The sequence below is a fragment of the Calidris pugnax genome, unplaced genomic scaffold (genome assembly GCF_001431845.1).
Source record: "Calidris pugnax isolate Ruff unplaced genomic scaffold, ASM143184v1 scaffold196, whole genome shotgun sequence".
Taxonomy (NCBI): domain Eukaryota; kingdom Metazoa; phylum Chordata; class Aves; order Charadriiformes; family Scolopacidae; genus Calidris; species Calidris pugnax.
In genome coordinates this window covers 2,583,523-2,598,723 of record NW_015091042.1, presented here as the reverse complement: position 1 = coordinate 2,598,723, position 15,201 = coordinate 2,583,523, and the positions used below count along the sequence as shown (strand labels likewise).

The window sequence follows — 15,201 nt, the reverse complement described above, 5'->3', positions numbered from 1 at the left end:
AAGAGCATGAAATTTGCTGTGAGGTTCAGAAATCCATTTCCGTTGTTGCTTTATCTTGGTTGGTTGGTTTGCTGGCCCTGCATGAGAGAAGAATTTTCTTCAGTGCTGATGCTGGGACACTTTTTTGAATATATATATATATATATATAATTCTTCATCTGTTAGAAGTTGGGGGGTTTTTTCTATATTTTCTTTCCCACTGAAAGCAATTGTGTTAATACGACACGTTAACATAAGACAATAGGTAAAATTGGTAATTCTTCTAGCAAGTCTGCCAGGCTGAAAGCTAATTAAGTTTTCCAAACTCTTCTAAGGGAAGGTGCCACTACATCTCTGCAAGTGTCTACTCTCTTCATTTGCTGTTTTTAATGACAGAAAATTGTCTGGGGATTTGTAAGGCAAATGCAACATGTAGAATTCTGACTTCAGGGTTAGGTTTTGTTTTGTTTTGTTTTTATTTTGTTTGTTTTGCTGTTTGCATAATTTTGTTGCAACTGTGAATGTCTGGGTGCCTAAGGAATTGGACTTGGGTGGGGGGAAGTCTAAGTAAACCCAGCTGAATTCAGTACTCCTTTTAGACTGTGCGTTTAGATTGCAGCTGGCAATGATATAGAAAGCTTACTGTTGTTGCATCCAAATTTCAATTCATGTGCTTGACTCTTCCTAATGTTAATAGTACCCTCCATCTTAAATTCCACTGTGTCAAAGGGATTATCTCCATTGTGTCTTCATATTAATCGTGACTGTAGTTTTATACTTTATATAGGCATACATAACCATATACTGCTTTAATGCAAAGCATGTCATCCACAAAAATAATTTTTCTATGCCAGGAAGAGGTATTGCTCCTAAAATATCTCTTGGGCTTAATATAAATTTCTTTAAATTAATTAGGAAATAGCAGTTTTATTTTTTTTAATATAAAGGCAGGTTTTTATCACAATAATGTATCATTGCAAGGGTGATTGCAATCATAATTTCCTTCCATAAGTTAGAGATCTCTTGCGATTGCTCTCTCTTTATAGATCTGAATTATCTACCATTCTGGTGGTCAAGCTCTTTCCATGTGAATATCTAAACTCATTAGAATAATATCCAAAGCATGGTATGCTGCGTTATTGTGCTGTTTAATAAGGGCCTCGGCTGTTTCTCACAGCAATGCTATAGTCTGGTTTTCTATTTTTTGCAGATCGCTGCCGTTGTTTGCTGAGTGCCCATGTGGGAGCACTTTTTGTGATCTAGTGCTTTTGCTTGTATAATACTGATTCAGAAAAACAGCCCGCTTAGAGAGTAGCATTAATTAGGTGCAAAGAAGGCGTTATTCCGTGCTTGGGGGGCGGGGGGAAGTACAGCAAATAAATTATCTCCTATTTGTGCAATGTTTTATGGTTGTCAGCTGTCTGTTGCCAAAGAACCCCAGTGCAGTTAAACGCTTGTGACACCTTGCCCAGTCAAGGTATAGGAAAAGCCTGTTATGGAACTCGCTTTGTGACAACCTGTGCTAGTTTATATTAGCTTAACCAATCACTTTTTTCTGTGCTTGGCAAAATTTGTTAAATTAATTCAGTTGCAATTAGCAGATTTATGGGAAAGTACCCTGTTATCCTTTAATTGGAGAGCATAAAACTACAAACTGAATCTGCTGGTTCTATTTGTGTAATAGGCAATCTATCTACGACAAGGTTTGATCGATGGAGTCGTATGATGCCCTTGCCTTGTTTTATATTGGCTGTCAGCTCTTAACTGGGACTGAAGTATCTGGGTAACAAAAATTGATATAATGACTTAATGCGCCTTATTCTCTTTGAGCTACATCAGTTTAGAGCACTTCTGAGAGAAAAATGTCTGGAAAATATCAGGGAGTCATTTATCAACCTGTTTTCATTAGCATACTGCCTAGCACTGGCAAGGATTTGAATAAAAAAAAAAAGCAGGATGGTACAATTTATTTCAGGTCTCATATTTCTTGGATGAAAGGAGACTTCTAATAAATGGAAAATATAGAAAGATGCATTCCTTGCTGATTTTTCCTAAATAAAAGCTGTGTAAAAACATATCTTCGGTTTGATTGATAATTATACAGGAAACATACATGCATGGAGATAATCAGAAAATTAGCAACAGTATTCTCCCTTACTACACTTTGTTAATTTATTTGAGGTATACCGTAGAATAAGCCCCATGTCTTTTATGCGTACATATGAAAATTTGTGTGTGGGAGTAGTAGGGGGTTGTCAGCACAGAGGGCTTTACAAAAAAGTAAGATCTGATCTCTTTAAAGATAAAGCTGTTAAGCTATTCAAGAGTCTGCTGAAAGTGAAGTGAAATAGGTACCGATCAAAATGTTTGTGTAGTGGGCAAAATGTGTGCACTGTATCAAGTCATTTGTCCTACCTACTCGATGATGCTAACCAGAAGAGGTAATAATAACTGAAAAGCAGTTGTGTGCAAGTAAGTCCTTTTTTACATGAAATTTTTATGCATCAGTCAGACTGCATACAGTGTGCCTAATGTATAAAATAAATTGGTGCATAAATCAGATTATAAGCAGCATGTAGGCAAGTCTGCATTTGCACACAGGAATCAAATCCAGGCATGGGAAATTCCCATTTTAACCTCTAGCACGAGGATTTATCAGGTGGCAGTTGCATGCTTAATTTTCTAATAATAAAAAATAAAATAAAATGTGCCCCCTCTCCCCGACAAAACCTGAATGCAACAGAATACAAAAAGGCCCTGAAAAGAAAGGACTTGTGGACATGCACAGCATTATCTTGTGACCCTTTCTATAGCTTCTAATTATGTCAAGGATTTGGAATGCCAATCGATAGAAAGTGATTTATGATTGGTATAAGCAACTGCACATGGCTTCACATTGATCAGTATGTAGATTCCCTGACATAAGAAGTTATTATCTATGACAGATACTCGTCTAACTGCTAATTGAATTGCACATTTTTCCATCAGTGTTATCAAACTACCACCAAATATAGACCATAACTTTGTTGCTCTTTGCATGTGAAAATAAAACTATGATGAACAGCAAGTGTCAGCGTATAGGTTGTCTGACAGTAACCACTATTTATCGATGCAACTTGTGCTTGCTATAAGATGACAATATCACCTAGTGTTGCCATGACAATCAAAATGAGTGTTGGGTCCATGATATTTTCTACAACTCAGTAGAAAATCTATTAAATCTAAGTTATCTATTGCTTGTTGCCCTGTAAGCCATCTCCAGGAGCGCAGTACTGGTGCTCTAATAAGAGAGGCTTTGTGGTATATGGATGCTTCTCCTTCTCCTTTTATCCTCATTATGGTTTTTTTAATCATTCTGATTAGGTGGTCTAAAAGCAGTAGTATTTTTATGAAATGGGATTTTATATTTCCAAGAGTTTTTTGTTAATATTAAAATTTGTTTGGTGGCTGCTTGTTCAAATGCTCAGTGGAGTTGCCATTCATTTCAGTGTTAATGAATGTTAACCAAAATCTTAAAACCTATCTTTCTGCACGCTGCCTAATTTATGCTGATCCTTTGACGTACCTACCTGTTGAAGCTTCCTTAATGAACCATGAGATCTTTGAATAGGAGATAGGAGAGGCTTTGTTGTGTTCAATATTGTGTATTTGATTGGTACTGGTAGAAGCATGTACTTCACACTTGCTTTCTGAACTTTAACTGATCTATAATAACCCCAAACAAAAGACTATTTTGATCTTTATCTACATATTTTGATCTTTATCTACATCGAGCCGTTGTGTTTGCGAACAGCAGGCAGTCCTGCACTATGTCTGAACTTGTTCAGTAATTCCATTTTCTTGTAAAACTACGTAACATCCTTAACAAGAAACTATAGAACTATGCATCCTTCCCAGGAAAAGTCTGCGTGACACCCATGTTTGCTGGGGAGTGAACAGTGCAGGCGCTGGCACAGCTGCAGGGCAAAGATTTGCAATGCAGCAATACAAATAGAACATGGAAGATGCCCCCTAAGAATCAGCAGGTCTGCTTTGCACTGCAATCTAGGGTCCTGGTCTCTCTGTTGCATCCCTCCCATCCCTTTTGGCCTTGGATTAACATGGGGAAACCCCTGAAAAATAGGAATGTGGGAAAAATCTACTGTTTTGTACATAATGTTTTCAAAACTTCTCAGTCTAAACTTTAGGATTCTTCAGATTTAGTTTGGCACAGCCTTTCAGGTATTTTCAGTGTTGAATAATGCCTTATCTTTGGTAATTATTTTCTTTCATTTTTCAAGGGTTGTTATAACCTTCAAGAAATTTTACTAAGTTGTGAAACCTCCCCACCATGTTTTAACCGAGTATGTAGCTACTTGCAGGATGAAGTAACAAATTTAATGTAGCATTGAATGTAAAATTTCAGTCATTTTCTATCCAATTGCACTACTGTATATACAGTTTTATTTTCTCTCTAAATATATCGTTTCCATAAAATAAGCAGATGCTACATCTATTGTATTACATTCAATTTTTTTTGTTTGTTTTTAATTAAAAAACTTATTACAAGTTTCTAGATAATGTGACAGCAAATACAAGAGAAGACTTTTTGGACATCTCAGAATAACAGCAATTAGAAGCCCAGTTTTTGTGTACTTGGTATTTTCACACATGTACAGCTAATTAAACAAGGGAGACTAGTCTTGGCCTCTAATTTACAGCAAAAGATATCCCTGTGTGTGTTCTGAGAGGAAGGCAGCATGATGTGCTTTGTATGTCATCTGGTACATAAGTGTTCGGCCCCAGAGTGTGCAGAACAAAATGTGTTTCATTAGAATAAGTTCCTGTTGTAAAGGTCTTTAAAAAAACCACCACAAACCTAAAACAAAAAAACCGTACCCCAAAACCACAAGCCAACCAAGCAAAAAAAACCCCACACCAAAACCTTTTTTGGTAATTATTTTTAGATGTCACTTTCTGTTCTTATCATGTGAGCTTTTAAATTTTCTTTTTTAATTTTTTTTTTTTTTAAACAGCAGTATGTTTTCTAGAACTTCTGATAGACCACAGGTCACTTTTTTTTAAAACTCCTGACTGGCAATGTCCTAATAGTAGGCTCAGTACAAAGGATTGCATTCCTAAAATTCGTGTAATTTTGGATGAAGGCTATGGAGTGCATAAAGATGGGACAAAATGCGAGAGACATGCATAGAACAATTGCTCTTCAGATTTAATGAAGCACTTCTTATCTGAAATTTTCCAAGTGCTTTTTTAGAATGATGGATTAAGCTTTCAGACTGAATCTACCAGTTAGTGGAAATTATTATTGCACTGTTTTTTCTGTATACTTGAACAAACTGAGGTACTGAAAAGCCGAGACTAGACATAAAAGAGCAGGGATATGGTTCAGAGGTGCTGAATTTGGGTTAGGTATCAGTCCGTGGAGTATCATTTATTGTCATGTTTTCTGGTTTTATAAGTGAACTTTTGTGCACAGTTCCAGTGGTAAATCCTAGATGTTTCTCAGCTTATGTATGGATTGAACAAATGTATCGTGTGAAAAGAATTTTTAAAAAGTTTTTAAAAATGGAAATTTTGTGGGTAGAGGAACTTTTGTTTTAACCATTCCTGTGTGTTCTGTATCGAGCATTGCAGAGAAAGTGGTTTGAGTTCTCATTGAGTGGGCGAAGTTTTTCTTTCTCCAGAGCCAGTCTTATTTAGGCTGAAATATCTGGAAAAAATATCCTTTCAATTAATCAAAGGGTATCTGTGATATAAAAATGAATAAAAGGAACCTTTTTTTATTCACACTAGACAGTATGAAAGCTAGGGACAAAGAAAACACTCTTTTTAGATATCTGTAGTGAAGTCGATATACCGTCTTTTCATTGTGTCCCCCTTTTCTAATTAAGTTGCTGTTGATCTCCAAAACACAAATAACTGCTTTGAATTCTGACTCTTGATTCAGATCTCCTCATTTTGCAAATGGAACAGAACATACTCTGCAACCTCTTTTCATTTTATGTCTTCCTTTTTTTCTCCCTGCTCATCTTTTTATTGGATGAAATCATCCACCTTGCTTAGGTATGTATTGACTGGATGTGGCACTGGATACAGTGTGAGGCTCTGGATCTCATCATCAGGGATTGCTGAGTGTATGATGCCTGAACGTAATGACTACATCAGGGTTCCTAATGTAGAAAAGCATACCTTTTTTAGAACACTTGTAGTCAGTGAGGTTTTTTGGACTGTCCTAATACAGGCACCCGTGATCTAAGAATAAGGTTGACATCCCAAAATACAATTCCTATTGGCACATGTAAAAGCATTTACTGCATTTTTAATCAAAAATGTTTAATCTCTTTCTGTTTTTATGGTATGACTTCCCTTTTTATTTTGTACATCTCTACAACTGAAGACCATAGGAGAGCTGTGAAATCTCTATCTGTGAATATAGAATTGGTAAATAACTAGTGTGGATCAAAGTTTGTTTTTATTTTGGATGATGAAGTAAAATGCTGAGGTATTTTAAAGGTGGGGCTTGTGGAGTTCATGTGAGTTTAGTACAATGTAATCTTGACATCTAAATCCATAAGAAGCAATATCAGCTAGTAGGGATGATCAGGGTGAATTCAAAACCCATAACCCAGTTCTTTCTATGCATTCTTTTTAAAGGAAAGAGAAAAGGCATAATTTGTTAGTCTGCAAGTCCTTCGAATATATTTGAGAAGGGATCATGTGAGTGCATTGAGGATGCAATAGGAAGAGTCTTTCAGTCCTCTTACAGAGTGGAGGAGAGTGACAAGAAGGTTGGGGTAGCAGATAATGAATATCTTAGGGCAAAGCTGATTTAAAGACCATCTTAGTGCATCTTAGATGTGAGAAAGCATTGATTCCATTTGCTATTGGAACTGAAAACTGTGGGAATAAGAGTGAGTCACATGATATTAAAAATGGATACCAGTTATGTAGCATTTGTCTTCGTAATGGAGCTGTTTTGAATGTTTTCCATTAATAAATATATTTTTAGCCAAGTAGTATACCAGGACGTATAATGGTGTTTCACAGTGAAACAAAATTTCAAAGCAGTTTGCATTAACAGGCTTGTATCATAAGGATGTACAAACTGAAACATGTTTTATATCTATTAAGACATCTCACTTGTTAGCATCTGGATACATAAGCTGCGTAGTACACTTTGCAAATCTTCAAAGTGTTTTGATAAAGCATCTGATGAATGACATAGAAGAATTCGTGGTGCTGCGGTGCTCAACAGTTTATAAAAGCATATGGGCGGGCTATTGAAATTGTGAAATGAATATTAGTGGTTTAGCAATTACTGTAAGTACCTCAAATTTTTTCACTTTTCTTTCTTGTCAGACTTCACCTGCGCAAAATCTCTTATCTTTCTGGAAAATATATACACACTAGTGAGAGTATAAACACATCATTACACTTTCATGACAGATAAGCTTGCTCTGTTGGAGTGTAAACTCATTTTTCTTTAGGTGACCTTTAAATAGTATTGTGCTATTGGATGGGATTTAAATCAATAATTTTGTCAAAACAAAATGCAATGTTGGTTTTTTTCTTTATCATTTAAACAGTTCTTTAAACTATCAAGGCATAATGGATTTCCGTGTGTTATACTCTATGAAAAAACACTCTAAAATTCACTTAACTAGTCTGAAAAAAATCTCTTTGTAATCTCTCTGTTGTTGTTAGTACTTAGTTTTATTTTGAAAAATGTTGAAACAGCAGGATAACGTACAGTGTTACTATAATTAGTGACTTAATACCTTTTCTGCATTCACATTGTAAAACAACAGTGTCCCAGGTGTGAGAAGGTTAAAATGAGAAGTACCCAGTAGTTATGAAGCAGCAATAATGAGTTTCCTTCTACTTACCATGGATTTGTGTGATATACAACTTGCAATTAAGCATGGCTTGGTGATTCAGTGATTAATGTATATACGACTCCTAAAGGAGCAGCACAGGCCTCCTGTCACATCCTTCATGATGTTTACAGCTGGGTACCTATTAACAGGAAGATGGAAAGGGCCATTTACAATTCAGTAACCTTTATGACAGTGAACTCTTTAATCAGCATTTTATTTCCTTTGTAACACTTTAGTCATCTACAAATGTCAGAATAAAATAGGGCTATGAAATATTTAGGATCGGCATGTGGAAATTGACTTCCTTGATTTAAGCTGCTGTGTCTTTTCATTTTGTTGTTTTGGGAGCTTTTACTTTTATTGAAAGACAATTTATAACTAAATGCTCCCAATAGTGACTGGCATTAGGGCCAGAGAAATTACAGAAATCCACGTTTTGGTTCTGTAAAATGTTGATGGTTGCTGTGTTGAGTAATAATTTATTCAAATAAAAGCATTAGCAGTGGGGTTCACTTTTCAGAATACTGTTTCGGTACAAATACAGCAGACTTGGGGAGTTTATGACAAAATATCCCAACCTACTCATAGAAGTAATTAAATATAAATTAAATCCTAAAATAATTTGTCATTTATGTGTACCTGTATGCACCAAACGTGCATAGTGTTTTATTATTTTCTTAAAACAATTCTGGGGCTCTCCAGCTTCCACAATAATTGTCTTGTGCTTTGTATGATGACAACCATTACTCTTTAGCACCAGGAAGAAGTATTGTCCCTGCCTCAGCGAACAGCAGTGGAAATACAAATCCTTCTAACCAAGTATTTTTGTTCATACGTATGTATGCAGTTTGTGGATAGGTTATAAATTGGGATTTTAAAAATGTTGTCATAATATTAAGTTCTTGATGGGTAGAATATTTTAAGTCCAAGTATGGCTCAAACATTTTCCAGTTGGTAACGTAAAGGCCTTTGACACGGTCCCCCAGGACATCCTGCTCGCCATATTGGAGAGATATGAATTCGATGGGTGGACTGCTCAGTGGATAAGGAATTGGCTGGATGGTCACATCCAGAGGGTGGTACTCAATGGCTTTAAGTCCAGATGGAGAGCAGTGACAAGTGGTGTCCCTCAGGGGTCTGTGCTGGGACCAGTACTGTTCAACATTTTTATCAACGATATAGACATAGGGACGGAGTGCACCATCAGCAAGTTTGCAGACGACACCAAGCGCTGTGGTGAGCATGAGCAGGCCGTGTGCAGTTGCAGCCCGGAAGGGCAATCACATCCTGAGGTGAATCAATAGAAGTGTTGCCAGCAGATCCAGAGAGGTGATTCTGCCACTTTGCTCTGGTGAGACCTCACCTGGAGTACTGTGTGCAGGTCTGGAGCCCTCAATATAGGAAGGATATGGACCTGAGGGTCCAGAGGAGGACCACAAAGATGATCAGGGGGTTGGAGCACCTCTGCTACGAGGACAGGCTGAGGGAGCTGGGGTTATTCAGCCTGGAGAAGAGGAGGCTCCGGGGAGACCTAATAGCGGCCTTCCAGTACCTGAGGGGGGCTACAGGAAGGCTGGGGAGAACCTGTTTACAAAGGCTGTCAATGACAGAACAAGGGGTAATGGCTTTAAACTGGAGAAAAGCAGATTTAGATTAGACATTAGGAGAAAGTTTTTTACTGTGAGGGTGGTGGAGCACTGGAACAGGTTGCCCAGGGAGGTGGTTGAGGCCCCATCCCTGGAGATATTCAAGGTGAGGCTCGATATGGCCCTGGGCAACCTGGTCTAGTTGGGGGTGTCCCTGCTGACTGCAGGGGGGTCAGACTAGATGACCTTGAAGGTCCCTTCTGACCCAGATTATTCTATGATTCTATGATAATTGTTAAAGTTAAAAAGAGGACAAAAAATGCCTAAGATTGGTGTTCTGAGAAAGATAGCAAGGAATGGATGGGCACTGCACAAATCAGACATGAACAAACTCTGTTTACTGTCCGTGAAATAGGAATGTTGCTGGAAAAGTATGAAAAAGTTGGTGATGATCAAAGAAAAGATATAACTAATTTCAAGGAGGATGCCTCAATCAGCACGTGATAGTGTAAGTTCATCTTTTTTGTGATGTGTTGTTGAACTTGTGCTGCTCTAATATACCTTGTAGTATAGTATTTGCAATATTTACCAGCTTTTGTAGAGGATGAAATGAAATGTATATTATTTCTTTTAAAAACTGTCTCTTAAATCTCTTGCTCGCATCTTAGTTGAAGTGTATACAGGTGGAGACAATGAGCCTGAGAACTGGCATTGGATTAATTCAATGCTGTCTGTATTGCTTGAAAATACAACTGCAACTTTAAATGATAAAGAAAAAAAGAGCTGAAGTGGATGTAAACAGTATACTCTTGCCATGAGTACTCCAAAAAAAATAGGTTTACTCTAACATTCGACCATCCATTAATGAAATATCCATGTTTAATTTGAAGAAGCAAACCTGTGTCACATTTCGTGATGGACTCGGGATACGTTGTATGGATGTGTGTAATCAGAAAAGGGGAGCTCAGAAAGTTAAAGCTACCAATCTCAACTGTGTGGGCCTTAACTCGAGACTTCAGAGGCTTGGGGTTTTTACAGGGCTCTTGCAGTTTCACAGCTGTGAATCGTTGCCATCTTTTTGCTGGGTTTATTTAAATATTTATCCTCTCTTGCTACTTGACCTTTCCTGCTTGGTTCTAGTTCCTGTGGCCAGCTTGCTTTGTGTTTCATGAGCTCGGTAAACCGTGGCCTTCAATTCCCTTGTTCTAGTATTTTCACTTAAGACCAGGAGTGATGAGCAAAAGGTTTCAGGCTCAATCCTTGAGCAAAGGGCCGCTGTGACAGGGATTATTATTTATTTGTCATCTTGGATGTAATAAGCTGTAGGTACAGCATCGAGAGCCCTTGATTTATTGCGCTGTCGACTGCCACTAGCAGGACGTCTGCTGTACCATGCAGGATGAATACCACACTGTCAGCTCTGTCGATCTGTCTCTGCCATTGCGCTCTCTCTCATAACACATTCCCATTTCATGCCAGAATACATAAACAATCTTTCATTATTTTGATGCCTTTTTCATATTTGTTCTTTACAGAACATAAAGTTTGAATTTATGGGTTTCCTTTACATTATTTCAACACACTCCACCATTTTCCGGGTTTGTGGTTTAACTCTCAGAAATTGGCTGCCAGGTGATTTAGTTATTTTGGCTTTCTAGTTTTATAGTTATTTAATATCACAGTGCCAGATACTGAGAAAATGTAGTGTATAGCAGGTATGGGATTTGCAGTCAGACTCTGTCATCAGCAAAACATGGCCATGGGGACGCAATGTGGAAATTAAAAGCTAGGCATGCAGAGCAGGAAATACTCCCTCGAACCGTCATTTTTAATTTATTTAAATGCTTTTCCAAAACATTTTTCCTTAGATGCTGTTATGAACGTAATGGAGACCTGTTTAATTGGAAAAGAACATGTGAGTAGCGAGCAAGCCATTTCCCTTGAATAATTGCAATTAAGGGAATTCTTAACTTGTTGGCAGAAACATTGCTCCGATTCTTCTCCTTAACTTTATTGTAGGTGGGGGAAGGGGAGGAAATACTGTCCAGAAAATTGTCATCTTCGTGCTATGCATTCTTCATCCTTTACAGCTGTGATCTACATCTGTTTATGTCCTCTAATTTTGTTTACCTAAGGGGGTTTTTTCTACTCTGAAGGATATTATTCATCGAACTCTGAGGAACTGAAAGTCATTGCTCAAATGAGTGAACTTAAATGTCACTATAAATACGGCAAGTCAAATAGGAATATATGTCAAAATAGTTAAAAATGTGTTATAAAAAAGGCTTATGAGTGGTATTAAAAAAATTCTTGCAAACTTCACAGAGCATGAACCAGAAAATGTAAAGTGCTCCTGCCAGCGTAACGTGCATATGCAGCTTTGGTCGTGCCAACAGCCTTTCGGTCCACGGGTGCAAAATTAGACTGTAAAGTCTTTGGGGAGGGTTGGGGGGAAAGAAAGGTGTCGTCTCACCTGCCCTGTACAGTGTGCAACAGAATAGGGACCTGCTTCTGACTGGGGCTTGAGGCGCTGCAAATGATTTCCCCTGATCAGTAATACTCCTTCAAATTACTCATGTACGCAAACATTTACAAGGTAGTAATGCATAATTATTTTGTGATCCTACCCTGTGTTTTCTAGTCGCGATCTATTAATGTCTAATAAAGGCATGTTCATTGCTGTGTTTGTGTGCAAAGCTTGCAAAGTTTTTCTGTTCAAGAAGCAGGTGAATAATTGCTTTTAAATTTTCTTCTGTTGAATAAAGTGGGGCTGCTTTTTTGTCTTCATTGAAGATGTGCTAGTGTTTTTTATAAGGGTTGCTCCCCCCCCCCAAAAGGAGAGAGAGAAAGCATAGCTGTGCCACTGATACTATATCTGGTAAGAAGAAACTTGTTTTAATTGGCTGTGAAAATAGGCATATTTCTCTAGGATGTTAACAAATGTGGATTTCGCTGTATAAATGCAGGATAATAATTGTCAGTTCTTCCTCCTCAATACAGCCTACATTAGGACAGCTGGGAATATGCTTAGCTTACATTACATAGCGAAGATTTGTTCTAGCTGCAAAGAAACCAGAGTTAATTAATATGAGAAATTTGTTTTGTGTCCCTGGTAAAAAAGGCTGTGCAGGTTGGTGTTGTCAGCAAAAGCTGCTTGTCACTTTGACCTGCTCTGTTAAGTGTTTGATGTGTTTTCTCAGAGTAATCTGTGAATAACATTACATCCAACCAGCAGAGAAACAGAGGGAGCGATAGCAGAATTAATATCTGGAAGCGTTGATAATTATATATCAGAATCTAATTTTTAGCACAGAAAATGTGTTAATGACAGAGAAGAAAACAAAAACCACTAGCTTCTCCCAGCAGGATCCAAAGTGTCATTTATTATTTCTCAGCTGGATATCTATCAAGTTTATGGGTTAATTTTTCTGTAGACTGTTATTTATGGGTTTTTGTTTGTTTTCAGCCATCATTACTAACAATACGGTTAATAGCAATCATTTGTTATCCGGCACCAGCGGTGATGCTTCAGATGCGAGCAGTGAACTGAGAATACTCATTTGGTAGCTGAATAAGGCTTTGACAGGGCCCATTTATAACAAGCTCATTCCATAATGTCCAGCCTATTAATAAAATTTTGTTGCTGTCTAATTAGAGATGTCTGATGTGTATAGTAGCACAGCAAAGAAGACTTTCTTCTGCTGCTTTTCAGTTCTACTGTTTCATACCTGAAACGTTATCTGAGACCGATGTTCAGGAAATAAAAGTGGGGTGTTCCTCTGGGGTTCTGTTTCTCCTAGTAAGTGAAATGAAATACAAGTTGTGGGGCAGGAAGACCCTGATTACAAATACAAGTGTGTTGGGAGAAGGTCGTTATTTTCATTAGTGAAGATCGCCTGCAAGTCTTTTTTTTTTTTTTTTTTTTTTTAAATATATTTTCTTTTATTGGCTACTGCTCAAGTTTTATCTAAAAATAACTAATAAAGTAAAAGTCAATTATACATGTGATATAATTAAACGAATGTGGTATATATGCAGACAGAATGCGATTCTTGGGTGTGTCAGTATGTCTTTGAGGAAAGAACAGTTTGATGCCTGAGGGAAGGGGTTTGATGAGAGGAAAAAAGCCTAGGCCTGATTTGTTAGATTTTTTTTTTTTTTTTCCCTTCATTCTACATGGTTAAGAAGTGGGGAATCAGCTGCATAGTAGTTAGTAGCATAATCGTGGCTGAAAACAGAGCCTCTTCTAGCCCAGCAACTCCCAGAATATTTGGAGTGTGTTGTACAGCTCACACAGCAATTACATGTTTATGCTAATAGGATCTTTCATTCAAACTTATCAAAATATTTCATTAGCAGTGAACTAAATGGTGCATTCACAAAGTTGTTGTGAGTGAGCAGTTTGTAAACTGAAACACAATTAGGCAAAAAGATTTATACAAGGACGTAGAAGTTGTTTGAGGGAAGTTTTTAGTTCCTTAGTGAGTGATTTCATGCCAGCTTTATATTTCTGTTCCTAAAATGACCTGTCAGAAACATTCTTGTTCCAGTTTGTTTTTACAGGTAGAGTCAAGTATATGATAATGATGAAAATGAGTTAATTTCCATTTCAAAAAATGCTTCACTTGCTTAACTGCTGATTTAGTGATAACATATACCCTTCTATCCAGCTTCTACTTTGCAGTGCACAAATGGAATGTTTGAAGAACTTTGTCATTTGTAGCTACTGCTGAGCTGATTATATTTTTTTAAGAAGCAGCACCGTGTTTTAGCAAGTATCTAGATACTAATTAAAAGAAAAATACTAAAAGGAGTTATTGCGTGCTTAGAATATTGAACTTCTGAACTGAGAAAATGAAAGTAGGCAAAACACTGAAGAATGATTTAATATGATTTCATTGCTAGGTAACAATTTGTTTCCTTATTCATCTTTTATGTTTTTCCAGTTGAAATTTAAATCTTTGTAAATTACCTTTTGAATAAAGCCACATCTGGTTTTGGTGTGTTATTTTCCCAGAATGTTGCTTTTAAGACAGCATGTTTTATGCAAGAAAATTATATGAGATTTTAACTTAAAGTTGCCATGAAACTGCTTGTATGGATTTCAGCTGGCAGAGAATCTGTGTAAACTGGTGAGGTGGGTTTTTTTTTTTTTCCTAAACTGCTCTTGACGTAGAGCTTATCAACCCTTAATTAGTGATACATTTTCTCCTTGTGATTTCTATTGATGTTTTGTAGAGCTGAAGATGAATTGAGCCTCAACCTGACTAGAGTACGAATTGTTTTAGAAAATTCAGCAAACATCTCTCTCTCTCTCCCTCCCCTCCTCTGTCTGTCTCTCTCTCTTTCTCTATTCCTCCCGATAGGAAAGGTGAAAAGCTGCACGATAGAAATCAGGTTCAGTATTAGTGGTTTTGCTTGCCTGTGCAATAGAAAACGACAAGCGTCAGGGCCTCAGTCAGCAGATCAGGGAGACGCAGATGGGAGGCGAAAAGCTCCCTCGTGGCAGCAGCCTTGCTTGGATGTGATTGTGAGAGCCAGGATGAAGTCAGCACTGACAAAGTGTGTGGATTGATGGATGGACAAAGCTGGGAACTGGATGTGAGAATGGATGAGGGCAGAGGGGGAATTTAACACAGACAAACAGAATGAAAGACAGAGAGGAATTGCCTGCTAAAGTATTCCAGCACTCAGAGCCCACAGCAATTTACTTACTGCTAACCGAACACAGGAGGATTCTTTGCATCTTTGCAGATTTT

At 37.5% G+C, this 15,201-nt stretch overlaps 1 protein-coding gene across 3 annotated transcripts in view; it reads left to right on the top strand.

Annotated features, from left to right (window-relative positions):
* Window positions 1-15,201, top strand: part of LOC106896398 (chromosome unknown open reading frame, human C10orf11) — a 687,938-nt gene that overhangs the window by 171,094 nt on the left and 501,643 nt on the right. For 2 of the 3 annotated variants that reach the window (XM_014956372.1, XM_014956373.1), the window contains exon 2: window positions 11,311-11,357. The exons of the other annotated variant lie outside the window; for it this stretch is intronic. In XM_014956372.1, the coding sequence (XP_014811858.1) occupies window positions 11,356-11,357 (2 nt within the window). In that variant the 5' untranslated portion in view covers window positions 11,311-11,355. The remainder of the gene's footprint in view (window positions 1-11,310; window positions 11,358-15,201) is intronic. 3 annotated transcript variants of the gene reach the window in all.